Source organism: Acartia tonsa, chromosome 13, assembly GCF_053477335.1.
Source record: "Acartia tonsa isolate MP-2025a chromosome 13, ASM5347733v1, whole genome shotgun sequence".
In the NCBI taxonomy this organism is placed as follows: domain Eukaryota; kingdom Metazoa; phylum Arthropoda; class Copepoda; order Calanoida; family Acartiidae; genus Acartia; species Acartia tonsa.
Genome location: NC_137272.1, coordinates 33,108,860 through 33,127,106, shown reverse-complemented (window position 1 = coordinate 33,127,106; position 18,247 = coordinate 33,108,860). Strand labels below are relative to the sequence as shown.

General features: G+C 32.9%; 1 protein-coding gene across 1 annotated transcript in view; it reads right to left on the bottom strand.

Moving 5' to 3' along the window:
• LOC145335081 (neuropeptide F receptor-like) overlaps positions 1-13,075 on the bottom strand; it is a 41,969-nt gene extending 28,894 nt beyond the window's left edge. Inside the window, exons 1-10 of the mRNA XM_080180793.1 lie at positions 12,989-13,075; positions 11,908-11,986; positions 11,505-11,569; positions 10,422-10,499; positions 9,455-9,520; positions 8,555-8,652; positions 8,234-8,277; positions 7,067-7,106; positions 3,436-3,500; positions 985-1,045 (exon numbers count right to left, since the gene is read on the bottom strand). Coding sequence (XP_080036919.1) covers positions 985-1,045; positions 3,436-3,500; positions 7,067-7,106; positions 8,234-8,277; positions 8,555-8,652; positions 9,455-9,520; positions 10,422-10,499; positions 11,505-11,569; positions 11,908-11,986; positions 12,989-13,039 — 647 coding nt within the window. The 5' untranslated portion in view covers positions 13,040-13,075. The remainder of the gene's footprint in view (positions 1-984; positions 1,046-3,435; positions 3,501-7,066; positions 7,107-8,233; positions 8,278-8,554; positions 8,653-9,454; positions 9,521-10,421; positions 10,500-11,504; positions 11,570-11,907; positions 11,987-12,988) is intronic.
• Between the last annotated feature and the right edge of the window lie 5,172 nt (positions 13,076-18,247).

Genomic DNA, 18,247 nt, shown 5'->3' with positions numbered 1-18,247 from the left:
TCTGTCCTTTTTTCGGTAATGCTAGGTTTGCTGTGTAGATAATTCCAGAGAGAGAAGGGGACAATGGACTGTTTATTACACTAGTTCCCAAAGTTTTATAATAATATTTTTCAATCGTTGACTTGATAACTTTGGGGACTTTAGTGAATTTTAATTGGTTGGCTCATTAACTTCAGTGTTTAAACGTTTCATCCACTTATTATTAATCGACAGAAGTGGATGTATATCAATTCATTGGCCATTTTCTTATCCATTTAGACCCCTGAGATAAATAGACATTATAAAACTGTGAACTAAGTGATCAATTAAGGTTAAATTGCAAAAAATATATAATAACAATTAGAAACAAAACCCCGTAATGACAAATTTCGCAATTATGAATCAAAAGCAATTACAATATACAGAACTAGAGGCTAAGCCCCTAGAGGCCTCTCCGTAGTCGATTACCCCCCTTTTTTTTGGGGGGGGGGCATTCTTTTTTATTTAAGATTTCTCTTGGAAAGTTGGTGGTTCCCTCCAAACAAATAGTTATATACCATCCCAAAACCAATGAGAACCTACACTGCTGTAAAAAGAACCATATCGGTTAAGCCGTTAGCGAGATCCTTTGGTATACACACATAGACAGACAGAAACAAATCCTGTTACTTTTTGATGAATCATTTATTCATTAAAATAATCTAAAGTTCGAATTTTTTGAAATTTCCTTTAAAGTGCAATGGCGAACACAAAATCTCCCCCCTCTCTATTTTGAAATAAATTGAAAATAAGGAAGGTGATTGTTTTTTGTTTGTTTGTTTATTACTTTAAGTCAGGTTAGATTATGCTATATAGGGTACAGGATAGTCCTGCAGGTATTGACCCGAGAGGATTAACCTTGCATGGATTAGGCATGAGAAAAAATATTCAAAATAACGAGAGAAAGGGGGTCGTTTGATCAACTAGGCACTTTAAGGGAAAGCACCAATTAAAAAAACACATTACCTGGAAATGAAATGATAAGTGACCTCCATTTGTTCTATCGCGCTCTGGTTTGCTCCACTCTACTCAAGTTTTATCTAATTATTTTTTAACAGGGAGGGAGGTGACAATGGGCTGTTTATTTATCTAGTCCCCAAAGTTTTACAATATGTTACAATATCCATGTATTCTATATCCATTGGCGTAACACGTAGTGTGTAAGTTCGAATGAAAACCGTGTCATAACTAAATACTTAAATAATTCTTACTGTTGCTACGTCAGATGCACGACATTGATAGTTGGGGATGGGGAACCTCTAGACTCGGGATCTAATTATTTTAATCTCCAAAAAAATATATTTCCCACGATCGTATGTAATGAATTTTGCTTTTCTATTGTTATAAAATTTTGGGTACCAGTGTAATTTACAGTGCAATGTCCTTTCTTCTTCTCAAGGTAAAATATTCCCTCATTTAAAAACTTTGGAAATTCAGGGAAGTGTGCAAAAAGAAATTATGAGACTAATATTTTCTTAAACATATTAAGCTTTACACAGAATTTTTTGTACGTCCGTCCGTACTTCCGTCCGTCCGAGACGAATAGCTTTTTTCGTTAATTTAAGCATGTTAGAATTGTCCTTTCGATTTCAAACTTTGCAAGGTGATTCCTGTAGTAGTTAGGAACGGTTTAAAAAGCGTAGCAACTCTATAATCATTACCAGAATGTCCGTGCGTCCATTTTAAACATGTTGAGTTTTTACTTTTTTAACAAAAAAAATTTTATTTGATCTAAATATCCGATTGTTTTGATTTTTGGTATACTGATTCCTGAGACAATAAACTACAATATTATAATCAAGTCCTAAAAATGTAAGTATGTCCATAAACATTATCCTGTATCCAGCAGTTTTACAACAAATTTACTTACAATTTTACTTCGACTCTTACATTTATATTTTGATTATTCAGTTCTGACACTATACAATAATGTCCGATTGTCCTATCGTTTCAGAGCTTCGATTTTATGGATGTTGTCATCCTTGTTACATTTTAATTTAGGAAAAATAAATAAGTAATGATTTACTTTACATCATGTAAAAATAGAGATAGAGCGAGAGTAATACGCTAAATTAGAACTAATAAATTGATCTTTTATGTAGCATTTTATTGCTAAACTTTAGCATAATATCAGACAGAGAGAGGGGACAATGGCCTGTTACACTAGTCCCTAAAGTTTTATAATAACGTTTTCTTATTCATGAATTAACAAAATTGGGGACTTTTGCGAATTTGGTTTGTTTATTAAGTTGAGTGCTAAACATTTCAACTACTAATTTTAAGTTACAGAGAGGACAATCATTGGGGATGTACATTTTATCGGCCATTGTCTTATCCCTTTATATCCCTGGCATAATATATTTTTTTTATAACCTCATACTTCCTAAATATCATGCCTATCAATCATATTCACTAGCACTAGGGACTGGTGGCCGGCGGTTTTATTTAGCCGTTTAAACAAGTAAGGACCACAGTCGTGGTTTATTTGCGTTTAAAAAAGGAGAAAAAAGGGACTGTGATTTTTAATTATATTGATACCCAAATTTTTCAAAGTAAGACTTTGGGTACTTTTGTTAAATCTTGATTTTTTGGCCCAAACTTTGCAATCAATAATTCTCATATTTGAAAATGGGTACTTTAGTTTACTATAAATACATGCCTGCAATTTGTCATATGAGTCGCATTTCTTATTAAAATCACCAGCCAGCCCAATTTTTTTAATGTCGAAATACTTTCGGCTGCCTATTCCTGATTAAAAGTTGTTTTTATTATAGAAAAATTATATTCAACATGCATATTTACAATTTACTTCAGTAAAAAGCAAAGCTTTTCTGTCATTAGGGTCGGTCCGTATGTCCGTAACGGATAGATTTTATCGTTAATTTAGGAATGTTAGAATTATCTATTTCAAACTGTGCATGGTGATACCTTGTAACAGTACGATTTACAAAGAGTACCTTAAGACATAAAATAGATATTCATCTGATTTTTGGAATAATGATAAGAGTTATACCTACGTGTATTTTTAGAATAGACAAAAAGGAGAAAAAACTTTTTGATTATACAACCTTTTGAGTATACAATTTTTTATACAATACGTATCTTGATAAGAACACATTTTTAAAAGACTATAGCAACCGTTTATCCTGTGTGTTTGTAGCATAATATCTCACAAACCTCAGAACCTATATTGTTCTCTTTTACTGTGAAGCTTCTTTTAGGTCCAGGAAAGGTTTATATCTATTTTGGTACCTCAACCAACCCCAAAATAATCGCCCCACTGATTTAAAACAAAAATTCTTTTTCTTTTAGAAAGTGGTGGGTCGACTGCACTCCACCCCCTAACCTTCTTCACCCAATTGTCACTAAAAGCCTCTAGGAGCATAGCCGATAGTTTTAAAAAATAGATAAATTCCTTGTATGCATATCTTTGAACCATAGATGAGAAATCCAACTCACTCAACAATAAACTTTCTGCAGGACTAAAAATAATAAAGTTTTATTAAATATGGTACATCAGTTAATTTATTATCCATTGTCTTATCCCTGTAAGTTAGCCCATAGTACGTAAATACATTATTTGAAAAGACTAGAAGCTCAAGACGCTAACTAATCTAATAGGAATACTTTAGAAAAACAAGGATGACAACATCCATAAAAATAAAGAGTTTCCTGCCTAATAAGTAGAGCACAGAAATCTCCCTCTCATTTAAAAAGAAAATCACAATAGTTATGTGAAGGTGGGAATTAGTGTGGCCCAAATGAAGGTCTAAATCGCTTTTCAATGTGCGGTATGTAAAAATAGGTTATGTATTGTTTGTAGATTTTAGCCCTATAATTGATTTTAAGTAAAAATCTATCGCTATCTCGTCAGATGCATATTTATTTTCACCTTGTCTTCCCCAAATTAAGAGAGCCTTACACCATATATAACAGTTAGGGAGTTGAATCCATTTTTATAGTAGCAGAAATATAATCTATGATTATGGTTTGGACCCTCTAAAACTGTAATCTACCTTTCCACTTTCCCCTCTCTTGGTGAAGATATCTTCAACGCCGATACGATTTTTGAAATGTAAGATTCTACTTTCACTTCTCTTGGTGAAGATATCTTCAACACCGATACGATTTTTGAAATGTAAGATTCCACTTTCCCCTCTCTTGGTGAAGATATCTTCAACGCCGATACGATTTTTGAAATTTAAGATTCCACTTTTGCCTCTCTTGGTGAAGATATCTTTTATAAAAATGGATTCAACTCCCTAACTGTATAAAGCAAAACATCAAATTTTCTGTCTGTTTGTTTACAAACATTGAAATAAAATATTAAAATCACCAGGAATAAATATATGAAGAAAGAAAGTATAAAAATTTATTTATGTACAATTACAATAATTTGGGAAAGCTATTTCATACTGCAAAATCATTGAAGAAAAATAATTAAAGATAAGCCTTACTCTTTATTCCTGGTTTAATAAAAAACAATCAAATTATTTTTTGCAATATTAATTTTTTATTAGTATGCTTTTTTTAAAAGTTGAATATGAGAATACGTATATTACATGTTTTTTTTACTTTCATTTAATTTTTTATTTTAATAAATTGTCTCTTTATTGACGACAATGTCTGTTGAGCCATGAAATTTATTAAAAACACTTTTTCCTATTTTATGTCTTTAAAATGTATATTTTTTAGAGTTTTTCATCATTACTCTTCTCATAAGACTAATAACTACTGTTTTAGTTCAATTTCTTACACAAATTATCAATTCAAATAAAACAATGTTTTTAGACGTTTTTCGGAATTATTCGGCAGGAATGGCGGTTCTGCCTACTTTTTATAATTGCTTCATATTTGAACTCTTGTTACATTATTTTAGGTTGGCAGTTCTTTAATTATTTCTTGTTAAAATCATGAAAATATGAATTTTTTGATATAAAGCTTAAGATTGAAATTTCGAGATTAATTTTCATTGTAGAGAGGTCTACATTTGAGCCGGTACCAACTTCAAGGTATCCGCATATTGATATGGTAAAGATTTAAAAATTCATGTTTTTTTGGGCCAGTCTAGTGGGGATGTGTATGTTAGGTTTTTTGTTATCTAGTTATCCAGAAGTCTGCCAGATACTGGATATCCGGTATTAGAAATCAGCCGGATATCCAGTATCCGGAAAAATATGTATCCGGCCCAACCCTAGCACTGTCATGCCTTAAATGTGGAAAAACGTTGCTCACAAACATCGGGTATAGCTTTTTATAGGTTATTTTAGGTTAGGTTAGGTTATATTGTGTTAGGTGATTGCCCCACAGGGTTAGGTAATTGGCCCCGCAGGGTTAGAGCCCCCCGCAGGGGCTAGAAATAGGAGAAAAGCTACTGTGAAAAATACGAAGAATCGCTTCTTATGGAGATATGTCGTGGAAAGGACTATACCACAAAAATCAAATAAAAATATTTGGGGCAATGCATCTGATTAAAATCAATAATAGCTATTTATCGCATCGCATTATAAACAGCTTTTCGCGGATATAAAATTGTACAAATATAAAATCAAAACCGTTTTTTTAGCCCGGAAAGGCTATTGTAATTTTTTTTTATTCACAGAGAACTGGATATAATACGATGCTATACATAATTTTTCAGTATGGCTGAGAGCATGTTTTAATCCACCGGATATTAATCGGTTTCGAGGCGATACTGGAAAAAATCTAAATTTCTTGCAACTTTTACTTAAATCGTTTTTTAGATAAAAACTCAAATATCTTTTCTTGTTGTGACAGTTAGAAAAACTTTTTTAGTTATTTAGAAAATTACAACAAGGATCTTGATAACCGCTGAACCGTTTGGGCTCTACTCTTCAATATATATTCTGTTTCTGCGATGGTTTTATGCTATATTAATTCAAAAAAATAATAATTACCAACCCCCCCCCCCTTCGATTTTTTTGTAAAAAAACAACTATGTACTATCATAAAGTCAACTTGAATTTGACTCTAAGGGGCGAAGCCTCTAGTATGTTTAAAGTAATATTATAACTGTACTAGTTTAATTGTTTTATCATTATCTTTTTTAGTGTTATAAATTGAAATCCAGTGAATAGTTATTTGATGCGGACAAACCAACATATGCACCTTATAGAATATTAGCGCTTTTACACAGAGAGAGAGAGAGAGAGAGAGAGAGAGAGAGAGGGGGCAATGAGATGTATATTATACTAGTCCCTAAAGTTCTATGATAACGTTTTCTTATTCGTTGGCTTAACAACTTTGGGTGTTTATTAAGTTGAGTGTACAAGCGTTTCAACCCCTAATCTTACGCTACATAAGGGGTAACTTTGTGTATAATCATTGAAGATGTACATTTATTTATCGGTCATTGTCTTATCCCCATAGATAGTTGGCTTTTACATCTAATAGACATAAATCAAGAGTAGCTACGCTCCACAAAAGAAAAACTTTTCAGTTGTCACAATTAACTTAACTCTATATATATTATATTTGTCAACTTCAGTAAAAACTTTCTCGGTATGTTGTAGCTAAAAATAATCTTAGATATTGGATTTTTGGCAAAATAGATTAAAGTTGTTTTAAAAAGTTTTGGCGGCTATCTTTCTAAAAAAATATTTTTCTAGAAACTAGTTTAGATTTAAATAAATGTATATTTTGAAGACTTTTCTTTCATTACATCATACTAGCAGCTACGCACTTGAGGTGGATGCTGGAATCGCCACCCCCCCCCCCCCATTTTAAAATTTTAGTTTAGTTTAAAAAGTAAAAATATTTTTTTTTGGGGGGGGGTAGTTTTTTTCTATGGATGGATACTCTCCCAAAAATAATCATTAACCTTTCCTACATTATGAAGGAGAACCATGTCGGTGTAGCGGTTAGTGAGATTCTTTTGTACAGAGAGTTATCCTGTTACTTTTAATAAGGATTAATTTTTTAACTTTCTTTTTCTTTTTTTTATGACTCTTAATGGTTGTCCGAATATTTTGCTTATTATTTTAATGTTGGACGTATTTGTCTTAACAACAAAATAATGATAACTTACCTAAATAGTTGCTTTACCAGGCTCAAAGGTGAAACAATAACTAAAAAAGAGATAAAAAATCATTAGTATTTAATTCAAACCACATATTCCTCTTTTATGTGGGAGGGTGGTCTTTAAACAATAAAGTGACTTTATTTATGGAGTATAATCAAACGCTTTTCAAAAGTCAAAGTGTCTTTATTTAGATTTTGCATATATTTTACGCTAAATTTATATGCATCCCAAATGATAATAAATAGAATTACCCTTTATTATTGAAATTATTTGGTGAAGAGTTTGAACACTAATAGTTTAGAACCAACACATTTAATGAAAGTACCCAAAGTTATTTAGTACCACAGTCCAATGATGCTGTCTAAAATGGTGCAAAAAATGGGGACAAATTTTAAATTGTTTTGGCGTGTGACGTAATACCCCCATCTCTTTTCTAGGGGGTTTCTTTCCTCCTTCCCTTTTCTTTCCCCTCACTTGTGACGTAAATAAACAGCCCCGTCAAATCAATTTGAAATTTGTCCCCATTTTTTGCACCATTTTAGACAGCATCCAGTCCAATGTCCCTTCCCTACCTGAGTTTTAAACAATTATATAAAACATTTCTGTACTGGTTATCTGCAAAATTAAGATAACATCCTTCTAATGAAGTATTAGGATGTGTATGTGTCTGTCTGTGTTTTTCGAAGGATCTCGCTAACCGCTGAATCGATTGGGTTCTCGGGTAGGTTTATAACTATTTTGGGGGAGGGTACCACCACTCTCCCAAGAGAAATCACAATAAATCGAAATTTTTATTTTAAGTATAGAGACTCCTACGCAACATTGCCAGGTATCGTAGTGACTTGAAAAGAGACTTGAAAGCAACATAGGTATCGTAGAGACTTGAACAAAAAAACCAAACATTTAAAGTGCCACTAGAGGCCTCTAGGGGGTGTAGCCGCTAGTTACAAATATAGTATCAAATTGAAACTGATGCTGTGAGTATTGGTTTAAAAAATATGACGTAACTAAAAAAATTAGCCAATGAGAGTCCACTACCATTGCCGCCATCGGTCAATAACGCCCTCTCATTGGCAAATTTTTTTTGTTACGTCATATTTTTTAAACCAATACTCACAGCATCATTGAAACTTGTTATCCTTGTAAATTTAGTTGAATTTTAAAAAAATTTACCTATAGCTACCATCCAAATAACAAAAGCTATCATCATTGCTGTCCTAAAAATACATATTTTCAAAAAGTATTAATAATATCTTTAAAAAATTTAAATAAGTAAATTTCATATGAAAATCGTGAAATTTAAAAGAGACATTTAAATTAGTAGAATTTAAAAGTAATATTCTACTGAATAATTAGTAAAACATATGGTGTCCTAGAATTAAAAAAAAACTTCCATTAAACTTAAATAAAAATTTAATTTATCTGATATTTTAGAGCAAATCATTTAAGAACACTTTTAAGAGAGAGCACCAAACGAAAATTGTCCCTAATTACCTTGTGGTTAGCGTGTTCCAATGAGGATAGCAAATTATTGTGGATCTATCTATAGCTATTGCTGCGATAGATAGAGACGATACTAGTATGAAGGAGGCCTAAAAATAGATAAATGGATAAGAGAGTAGATAGTATTAGTATCAGAATGTTTGTCTGTGTGACCGTCAGTCTCAATTGTTTTGGTTCTCCTCCCAAGAGAAATCATCCATAGAAAAAAATGAAAACAAATGATAATAGGGGGGGGGGGTCTAATTCTATTCGCCACCCCCCCCCCCCCCACAAACTCAAGTATTACTTTATGAGTCGTTTAAGGGGCGTAACAGCTAGTGTTGGTATAAAGTTAAATAATATTTTATTATGATAATTCACAAGGATTAGCTCTGGCTGCTGGTTGTTGAATTACTGGCAGCTATCAATTGCCCTTTGAGTATCCAATTTCCATACCAACAAAAGGCTTAAAGAAAAGCCATGATTTTGAAAGGTGGGATGATTCAGCGTCTGATTTTATACAGCATATATCTTGTTCACCTGAGTTTTTGACAATATAAATGTACAATATCTATAATACAAAGTAGAACGATGTCTGTCCGTCTGTCTGTCCGTCCCTTAAGATCTCGGTAACCACTGAACCGATCGGATTCTACTCTTCAGGAATATACCTACTGGTCCTGTGGTGGTTTTAAGCTATTTTCTTGGGGGGTGGGACACCCCAAAGCCCCCCAAAAATGAAAATTCCCCCCCCCCCAAAAAAAAATAAGTAGTAATTTTCTTGAGAACACATTAGACTATGAGTAGCACCAGAAGTACTTTATTTTTTTTTCATTATCTCTTGGGGCAAAGCCCCTAGAGGCTAGGGGCAAATCCGAAAGTATATCTATAAATCATTAGTGATAATTTTACCTGCAGGGGCAATTGTAGCCGACAAAGAATGGGTGTGTTGCCCCAATGCCAGTTTTGATAGGTAACCTTAACATATAGGAACATTTCACCACGTAGCTCCCTAACTATACGTAGCACAGGAATCGTTCTTATATTTTCAAAAACTAGAGTTCATAACGGTTCTAACGATATGCATAAGAATTTTCTACTATTAACACAAGCCGCGCAACCCTTTATATATAATACTTGAAAGTGAAACAACATTTTATCTTTAATTTTTATTTTATTTTACTCAGAGTTACATGCTTCTGCAATCATCAGAAGGATACTTTTTTCACATCAAAAATAGATACGTGGATTTTTTACAAATGTTTTAGGGGATTTAAAAAAAAATTGTGTTACAATATATATAAAATAAAGAAATGTTTTTCAATGTTATTGAATATTTTATGTAGCATTAGAAAATTTACGACCTTCAATTGATAATAGTCATTATTGATTAGGTTATTTATAAACATTTCCTATATAATTAAACAAGGATGACTATATCCATCAAAGCAAATCTTTACAATTTATAAAGTCAAATGGAAATATGGACTCTCTGGTATTGATTATAGAGGTGTTACACTTTCTTGATTATACATAATAATTACAGGAGTCATCATTGAAGCTCTGTATAGTGCCCATAAAAAAAATTACGACATACAATACAAATGACCAATGATAGGCCAATAAACAGACTAAATCACCAATAGAAGGCCAGTATACATTTTAGTTGACCAATTGTAGGCCAGTATAACGTCATTTTTATGAAATACTAAAAAGACAATTCTAATTATAAAAAGTTTTACTGTAAAGAAGAGCAATATCGGTCTAGCAGTTATCGGGATATTTTGGTACAGACAGACAAACAGACAACCTGTAACTTAAGCATATAGAACAGATAGATAGATAAATAGATAGATAGATAGATAGATAGATAACCTACCTCGACTAATGTTAAAGGCATTGTAAACAAACACAAGCAGAAATCTGATATTGCTAGGTTAGCAATAAAAACATTTCTAAAATCAAAATTTACCCTCTTTATTTAAGCAGTACAGCTACTCTATATCTTACTTTGTCTACCCGTTCGTCCGTCTTTCTCTACGGCAAAGGAGGAACGCGTTTTTGGATCATGGAAAGAAAACGAAGTAGCGGGTTACATCGTATTTTCACAGCAGCTTTTCTCCTATTTCTAGCCCTTGCGGGTGGCGCTAACCCAGCGGGGCAATCTTTAACATTTATTTAACCTACCATAACCTAAAATAACCTTTTAAAAGCTACTGTGAAATACGATGAAAGCCGGTTCTTCGTATTCTTTCCATGATCCTATTTTCTTGTATAATTAAAATCCAAAATATTGTATGAAGATTTCTATGTTTTTCTTTAACACTGTTTAGTCCGACGGTATTTCTCTACAGCACTTAAAGTCATTTCGGTTTTACAATTTATAGTAAAGATTGTAAATAAATTAAAACTCGCTTGTCCGTCGGTTTGTCCTTTTTTTATATACTTTACTATGTGCCTAACTAATTTGTGGATGTTGCTATACTTCCAAAAAATATTTGAATGAATCATTTACAATATTTTAAAGAAATTTATTTTAATTTAAAGTAAAATATATTAGATTTCTTTAAATAAAAATCTCCTACTGCATTAGATAAGATTTATTTTAGGCCTTAAGTGGCACTTGAGTGAAAGAGGGGGAAGGGGGCCCTTCCATTTTCCATTTTATTTTCAAAAAGAAAAGAACTTGGCTATAGTCCCTTTCGTGACATCGCCTCTTAAGGGGCGTTTCGTCGTATTTTCACAGTAGCTTTTGTTATCTAAGGTTAGGATAGTTTATGTATGTTAGGTGATAGCCCCGCAGGGTTAGGCAAATGGCCCCGGTTTTTTTTTACTTGAAGGCAGTCACTTTTCTTGGGATCGTTTTCTCTTTGGAATATACGTGTCAACAATCTTATTTTAGAGTTTTGCATTTATAGATTTTGACATCCTTGTTATATTTATTTAAGAGGCAAAATTTCCTTGGAGTTCTAAGGGCTGGGGCTCGAACTAGCATAAACAGGATTAACATGTTGCCCACTACACCTCCTAAATAGGATGACATAGATTAATAGCTAGATAGGTGGCTAAATTTACCAATAAAAAATTGTTACCAACAAATAAGATTTAGCAGTTACATAACTTAGTTTATTTTATAGTTCCATTTGTAGAATTATTTTTGTTTTTGTTGATTTTTCAATATTATTATTATCATTTAACTTAATGTTTTTAAAAATGTGGTTCATAAACATGAATATTAAATAATGTTAAAAAAATGCGTTATTTTTGCTTTTCTGACTAATATGAAAAAAGCAAAAGTAAAATAATTTTTGCAATGCCTTTAAAGAAATTAGACAACTGAATCAATGCATTTAAAAATATTGTACCTGTTATTAGAATTGTGTATAGTAGAACCAAAGTATAGAACGAGGGTGTGGTGATCCATAGAGTTGATGTGGAAAATATCTAAATGTAGAGATATCTCCTTATATAAAAGTAACAGGATGTTTGTCTGTCTGTCTAGATATACCGAAGGATCTAGCTAACCGCTAAACCGATATGATTCTCCTTAACAGAGCAGCTTCTAGTGAGGCCTCTGGTGACTCTAGAGGCCTCTAAGGGCGTAGCACCTAGTTTATAGATAAATAAATAAATAGGTGGCCAAATACATTTGAAATATATAGAGTTTTAGCAAAAAAGAACTCAGACTATCCGTCTGAAACTTAAAATCTCGCTAAAAGCTGATGAACTCTGATAAAGTTGTGCTTTTCAAGAAAGATACATAATAAGCAAATTATAGGGGAGCCATTTCCCCAGCAAATGTACCGTCCTCAACCATTATATTTTATACTAGCGGCATCGCCCCTAGCCTCTAGGGACTTTGCCCCAAGAGGTTTGATCAAACCAATTTTTTTTATATTTTTTTTTTTGGGGGGGGGGTATTTTTATTTTTTGGGGGGGGTTTGGGGTGTCCCACCCCCCAAGAAAATAGTTATTAACCTTCCCGGGACCTATGAGAAGCTACCCTGTAAAGGAGAACCCAATCGGTTCAGAGGTTAGCGAGATCCTTCGCTACAAACAAACAAACAGACAGACATCGTTCTACTTTGTATTATAGATATGGGACGAAACAAACTAAAAAATAATAGAAAAGGAATAATAATTTGTTGAATGTTTTGTTGAAGTCTAACTATCATTAAAATTTTCATAAATTGTATATGACAAAAAAAAATGTTTTTATGCATACTCTTAGGTTAGGCTAGGAAAGGGTTTGAAAAGCCCTACCAGGATAGTTTTAAATATAGAAAGGGCCGCCGCAGGATTAGAGCCGCCACAGGGGCTATACTAGATGCATATATTTTTCTTTATAAAAACTAGAAAATAAGAGGAGGGGGCGGGGAAGGATTCGGCGGTTTATATGTCATGTCATGTATATTTCAGTTAAAGCTTTACTTTTAGTATTCTTACCGTTTTAACCGTGTCTACAAATTGAAGCCATAGCGTTTCATTAGATGCCATTTTACACTGAAAGGTTTTACAGATTAAAGGGTATAAAACCCCCCACCCTTATTTTGATTACAAAGTTCCTAGGGGCGCAACCACCGTAAGTAAATGCTATTAAAGGAAGGAAGGAAAAAGAAATATTTATAGATAAAAAGAAAAGTTTAAAATGTTTTCTCTCAGTGCCTGTCGATCACTGACCCAGCCTCCATTAAAAAAATTGTAAATATGGGGAGGGCGGAATACTTTTTCCCCATCCTAACCCTGCAGTTAATATCCTCCCTCCAGCCCCCCTTTCTTCAAAATTATTTTAAAATTAGGGAAGGGATTGACAAAGCGCTTTGACGGGAAACGCCAAAAAACGATTTCTATACATTCCATTATTTTTAAATTACTTTCTTTATACCAATAATCATGACCATTCATATGTCATAAAAAAACCTATTTTGACGATAATAGCATAATAGATATTGATTATATTTGATAATTATTGAAAAAGATAACACGTAATTCATTGGGAATAAATTAATATTTATTATCATTTATTTATATAGAAAACGTATGTAAACTATTTTTTGTAGATTGTAATATAAACAAGGTTGACAACATCCATAAAAGCTAAGCTCTACAACGGCAAGACAAACTAACATTAATACTTGTGATAATGTTTAAGGACAAACTTACATTTTTATGACTTGATCACAGAGATGCTTCTCTTATAACATTGTACTTTGTTGTCCTAGGAATCAGTATTCCAAAAATCAGATCAATCGAATGATTCTATCATATAAAAATTTGTTGTTGAAAAAGTTAAAAATCAACATGTTTAAAATGGACGTACGGACATTCTGATAACGATTATACGCTTTCTAAATCGTACCTAACTTCTACAGAAATCACCATACAAAAGGAAATCGATAGGGCAATTTTAACATGCTTAAATTAACGAAAAAAGCTTCTCTTTTAAAAATGAGAAACCCCCTCTCTCCTTTATTTCATTTATTTTTAACTTAAATACTTTTTAGCTGTTGGAAAAGTTTTTCTTTTTTGGGGGATTCGATGCCCCCACCATAATAATAGCTTTATTGTTTGTTTGTATACTATCATATTTATCTTTAATATCTTTATCAAAAATAAACAAAAAATACTTTACTTTCTAAATATGCATATTGTACACTTACAGTAGCAAAACTGTAAAAACTAGCCTCTGTGGAATTACTTTTTTTTGTTAGTTTTGGATCATATGCGTTAGGAGCGAAACTTTAGAAATTTAATTTACCAGAGGGCTTACCATATTAACTTTAATACCTACTTTAAAAACTTATCAAAAAAGTCATGAGACCTAATCAGACATGTAAATTACGTAAAACAAGGATGACAACATCCATAAAAGCGAAGCACTGAAACGGTAGGACAAACGGACATTAACACTTGTATAGTATCTGAACTGAAAAATCGGAACATAAATGTATAAATGTCGAATCAAAATTGTAGGTAAATTTGTTGAAAAACTGCTTAAAAACAGGATAATGTTTATGGACATACTTACATTTTTGGACTTGATTATAGAGTTGCTTCGCTTATAATATTGTTCTTTGTTGTCCCAGGAATCAATATACCAAAAATCAGATCAAACGGATAATTAAAACACTTGAAAATATATTGTTAAAAAAGTAGAAAAATCAACATGTTTAAAATGGACGTACGGACATTCTGGTAATGATTATAGAGTTGCTACGCTTTCTAAATCGTACCCAACTACTACAGGAATCATCATGCAAAGTTTGAAATCGATAGGACAATTCTAACATGCCTAAATTAACGAATAAAAGCTATCTATCTCGGACGGACGGACGGACGGACGTACGGACGGACGGACGGACGGACGGACCGACCCTAATTATAGAAAAGCTTCGCTTTTAAAAATATACCAAAAATCAGATCAAACGGATAATTAAAACACTTGAAAATTTGTTGTTCAAAAAGTAGAAAAATCAACATGTTTAAAATGGACGTACGGACATTCTGGTAATGGTTATAGAGTTGCTACGCTTTCTAAATCGTACCCAACTACTACAGGAATCATCATGCAAAGTTTGAAATCGATAGGACAATTCTAACATGCCTAAATTAACGAATAAAAGCTATCTATCTCGGACGGACGGACGGACGGACGTACGGACGGACGGACGGACGGACGGACGGACCGACCCTAATTATAGAAAAGCTTCGCTTTTAAAAATTATGGGAATATAATGTACTCCTGCTCCTTTTTAGGTTGGGTTGTCAAATAATTAAAAGGAAAAAAGGGGGGGGGGGATGGAGACATCCATAACACAAACAATTTATTCAAATTTTGTCAACATTCAATTTAGACATAAATATTTACATAAAAGAAAGATCTAGGATAACAAAATTTCCAGTATGGCGTCGAATCCGATTATTATCCGCTGGATTAAAACCGGTTCTTAGCTACCCTGCAAAATTATGTGTAGCATCGTAATACAGACAATTTTCCACTAATATTAAAATAATAATCGCGGAAAGCTGTCTATAATACGATGCGATAATTAACTATTATATATTTGTTATTGAAAAGGCTTACATACTTCCTAACTCCATCAAAAACATCCTAAAATCCAACCTTCATATATTAAGCTTTCTTGAAAATTGTAAAAGATTAAGCTATTTTTGAGATCTTACAGACCCAATCTATGTACTCTAATGATGAAAATATGAAATTCTGTAGAAATCCTAACATAATTCATCTTTTATGTTTTACGGTTTGATCGAACTAATTTTTCGTGTTTTAGATTTTAAAGAAAATATAAAAAAAATTTTGGAGGGGGTGAATTTTTTTTGAGGGGGGGGGGGTAGTCGACCCCACTATTTTAATTTTAGTTTTAAAAAGAAAAAAAAATTGTGGGGGGGGTATTTTTCATTTCTTGGGGGGGTTAAGGGTGTCCCACACCACAAGAAAATAGTTATAAACCTTCCCGGGATTTATAAGAAGCTACTCTGTAAAGGAGAACCCGATCGGTTCAGCGGTTAGCGAGATCCTTTGCTACAAACAAACAGACAGACAGACATCGTTCTACTTTGTATTATAGATGAGTTTGTGTATCTCTGAACCAAATACATACAACCTTTTGTTTGCATAGATTTTATTTTAAAGTCCTAACTGTATGTGATAAAAAATCCCCTCCCCTCCTTCCTTTACACCACTGCCTTTATAGGCTTAAATTTTTTAATATCAGGGAAGATGCAGACATAAGGAAGTAAATCACACTGGTACCCAAAGTTTTATAATCACGCTATCTTATTTGTCGGCTAAAAACGTTGGGTACTTTTATTGTATTTTGATTGGTTTGATATTGCGAAACCAGTAGTTTCCAAACTTTTCAACCAATAATTTATTTATCATCCTTTGTCTTATCCCTTAAGATCCCTGCGGAAATTGAATTATCCTTTAGAGAATATTTTGAGAAAAGCTATCTGAACTGTTTATTTCCGGGTAATTAATAGGTATTTAAAATGTAAATTAATTTAAAATGAGAAAAATTAATTAGCCAGGGATCTAAAGGGATAAGACAATGGCCGATAAATTGATGTTCATCCACAATGACAATACACAATATTACCCCTTCTGTAGAAAATCATTATTGGATGAAACATTTGGACACTTGATTAATTAACCAATAAAAATTCAAGAAAAGTCCCCAAAGTTGTTACGACAACGTATAAGAAAACGTTATTATAAAACTTTGGGGACCAACGTAATAAACACTAAACAGCCCAATATCCCCTCCTCCCTGTTGATTGGCAGTTTGGAGAGAGACGATAAGAAGCGAAGCAATTGTGAGAAAAAGTGAGAGCAGATGTTCATTAGTCACTGACTTACAGACTGACAGACAAAGGGAACTACAGAGTAGCTTCGCTCCAAGTAACTTTTTATATTGACAAGATGTTTGTCTGTCTCAGAGCAACAAGAATAACTGAACTTTCGACGGAATATTTTTTATCTCTTTCTCTCGGAGTCTTTCTTATTCTCTTTCTCTTACTAACTTACTCTATCTCTCTCTCTCTCTCTCTCTCTCTCTCTCTCTCTCTCTCTCTCACACTCTCTCTCTATAAAACTCCCTGTAATTTTTCTTTCTCTGTGTATATCTTGTTTGCTCTCTCTCTCTCTCTCTCTCTTTGTCTGTCGGAGTATTTTGTATTTTGCTTGCTCCGAAGAAAGAAAAACAGAGCACGGAGTTTTTATTAGCAAAGATTCTCTATAATTTAAAATGTCCGTCTGTCCGTCTGCAAGAAATGATATGATGGAAACGTTCAAGTTAGATGGCTGATTTTTCATGTTTTATTCTATGTATACATTCTATGTATATTTTTTTATTTGACACTAAATGTTTGCTGTATAACTTGCTTTGTTCGTTGGTTCATCAAAAGTTGTATGTGCTTCGCAATTTAGGGATCCTTGTTTACTAAACTAAATAAGTATGTAATAAAGATGTGTGCTTTTAGACTATGTAAGATCTTGTATATGGCGACTAAAATTAGCAACGTACTCTCAATAGGAAAACCAATGTTTTTTTAAGTAAAGCTTTACTACATTTATGGTCGATCGACCCGTCTGTAACGGATATCATATATCTATTTGTAGTTTACGCATGTTAAAACTGTTTTGTCAAATTTAAACTTTTTGTACAATTTAAAATGCATTGCAACTTAATAACCACTAGCGGCTTGCCCCTAGCCTCTAGGGGCTTTGCTTTAGTTTTAAAAAGAAAAAAAAATTGGGGGGTGTATTTTTCATTTTTTTTTTTGGGGGGGGGGGTGTCCCACCCCCCAGGAAAATAGTTATAAACCTTTCCGGGACCTATGAAAAGCTACCCTGTAAAGGAGAACCCGATCGGTTTAGCAGTTAGCGAGATCCTTCGCTACAAACAAACAAACAGACAGACATCATTCTACTTTGTATTATAGATGGAGGAATTTCTATTTATAATTAAAATGTTATAGAACTATCAATTGCACCTAACAGTTACAGGAATCACTATAAAAAGTTTGAAATTAATATGACTTTTCTAGTATGCTCATATAACCGATAAGAGCTATCCTGTACCGACGGACGGACATACCAAAATTAAATGTATAAAAGCTTCGCTAGTAAAAAGAAATTACCTAGCTCCCTTGGGTGTAGGCCTGAAATTCGTCTCAGAATTC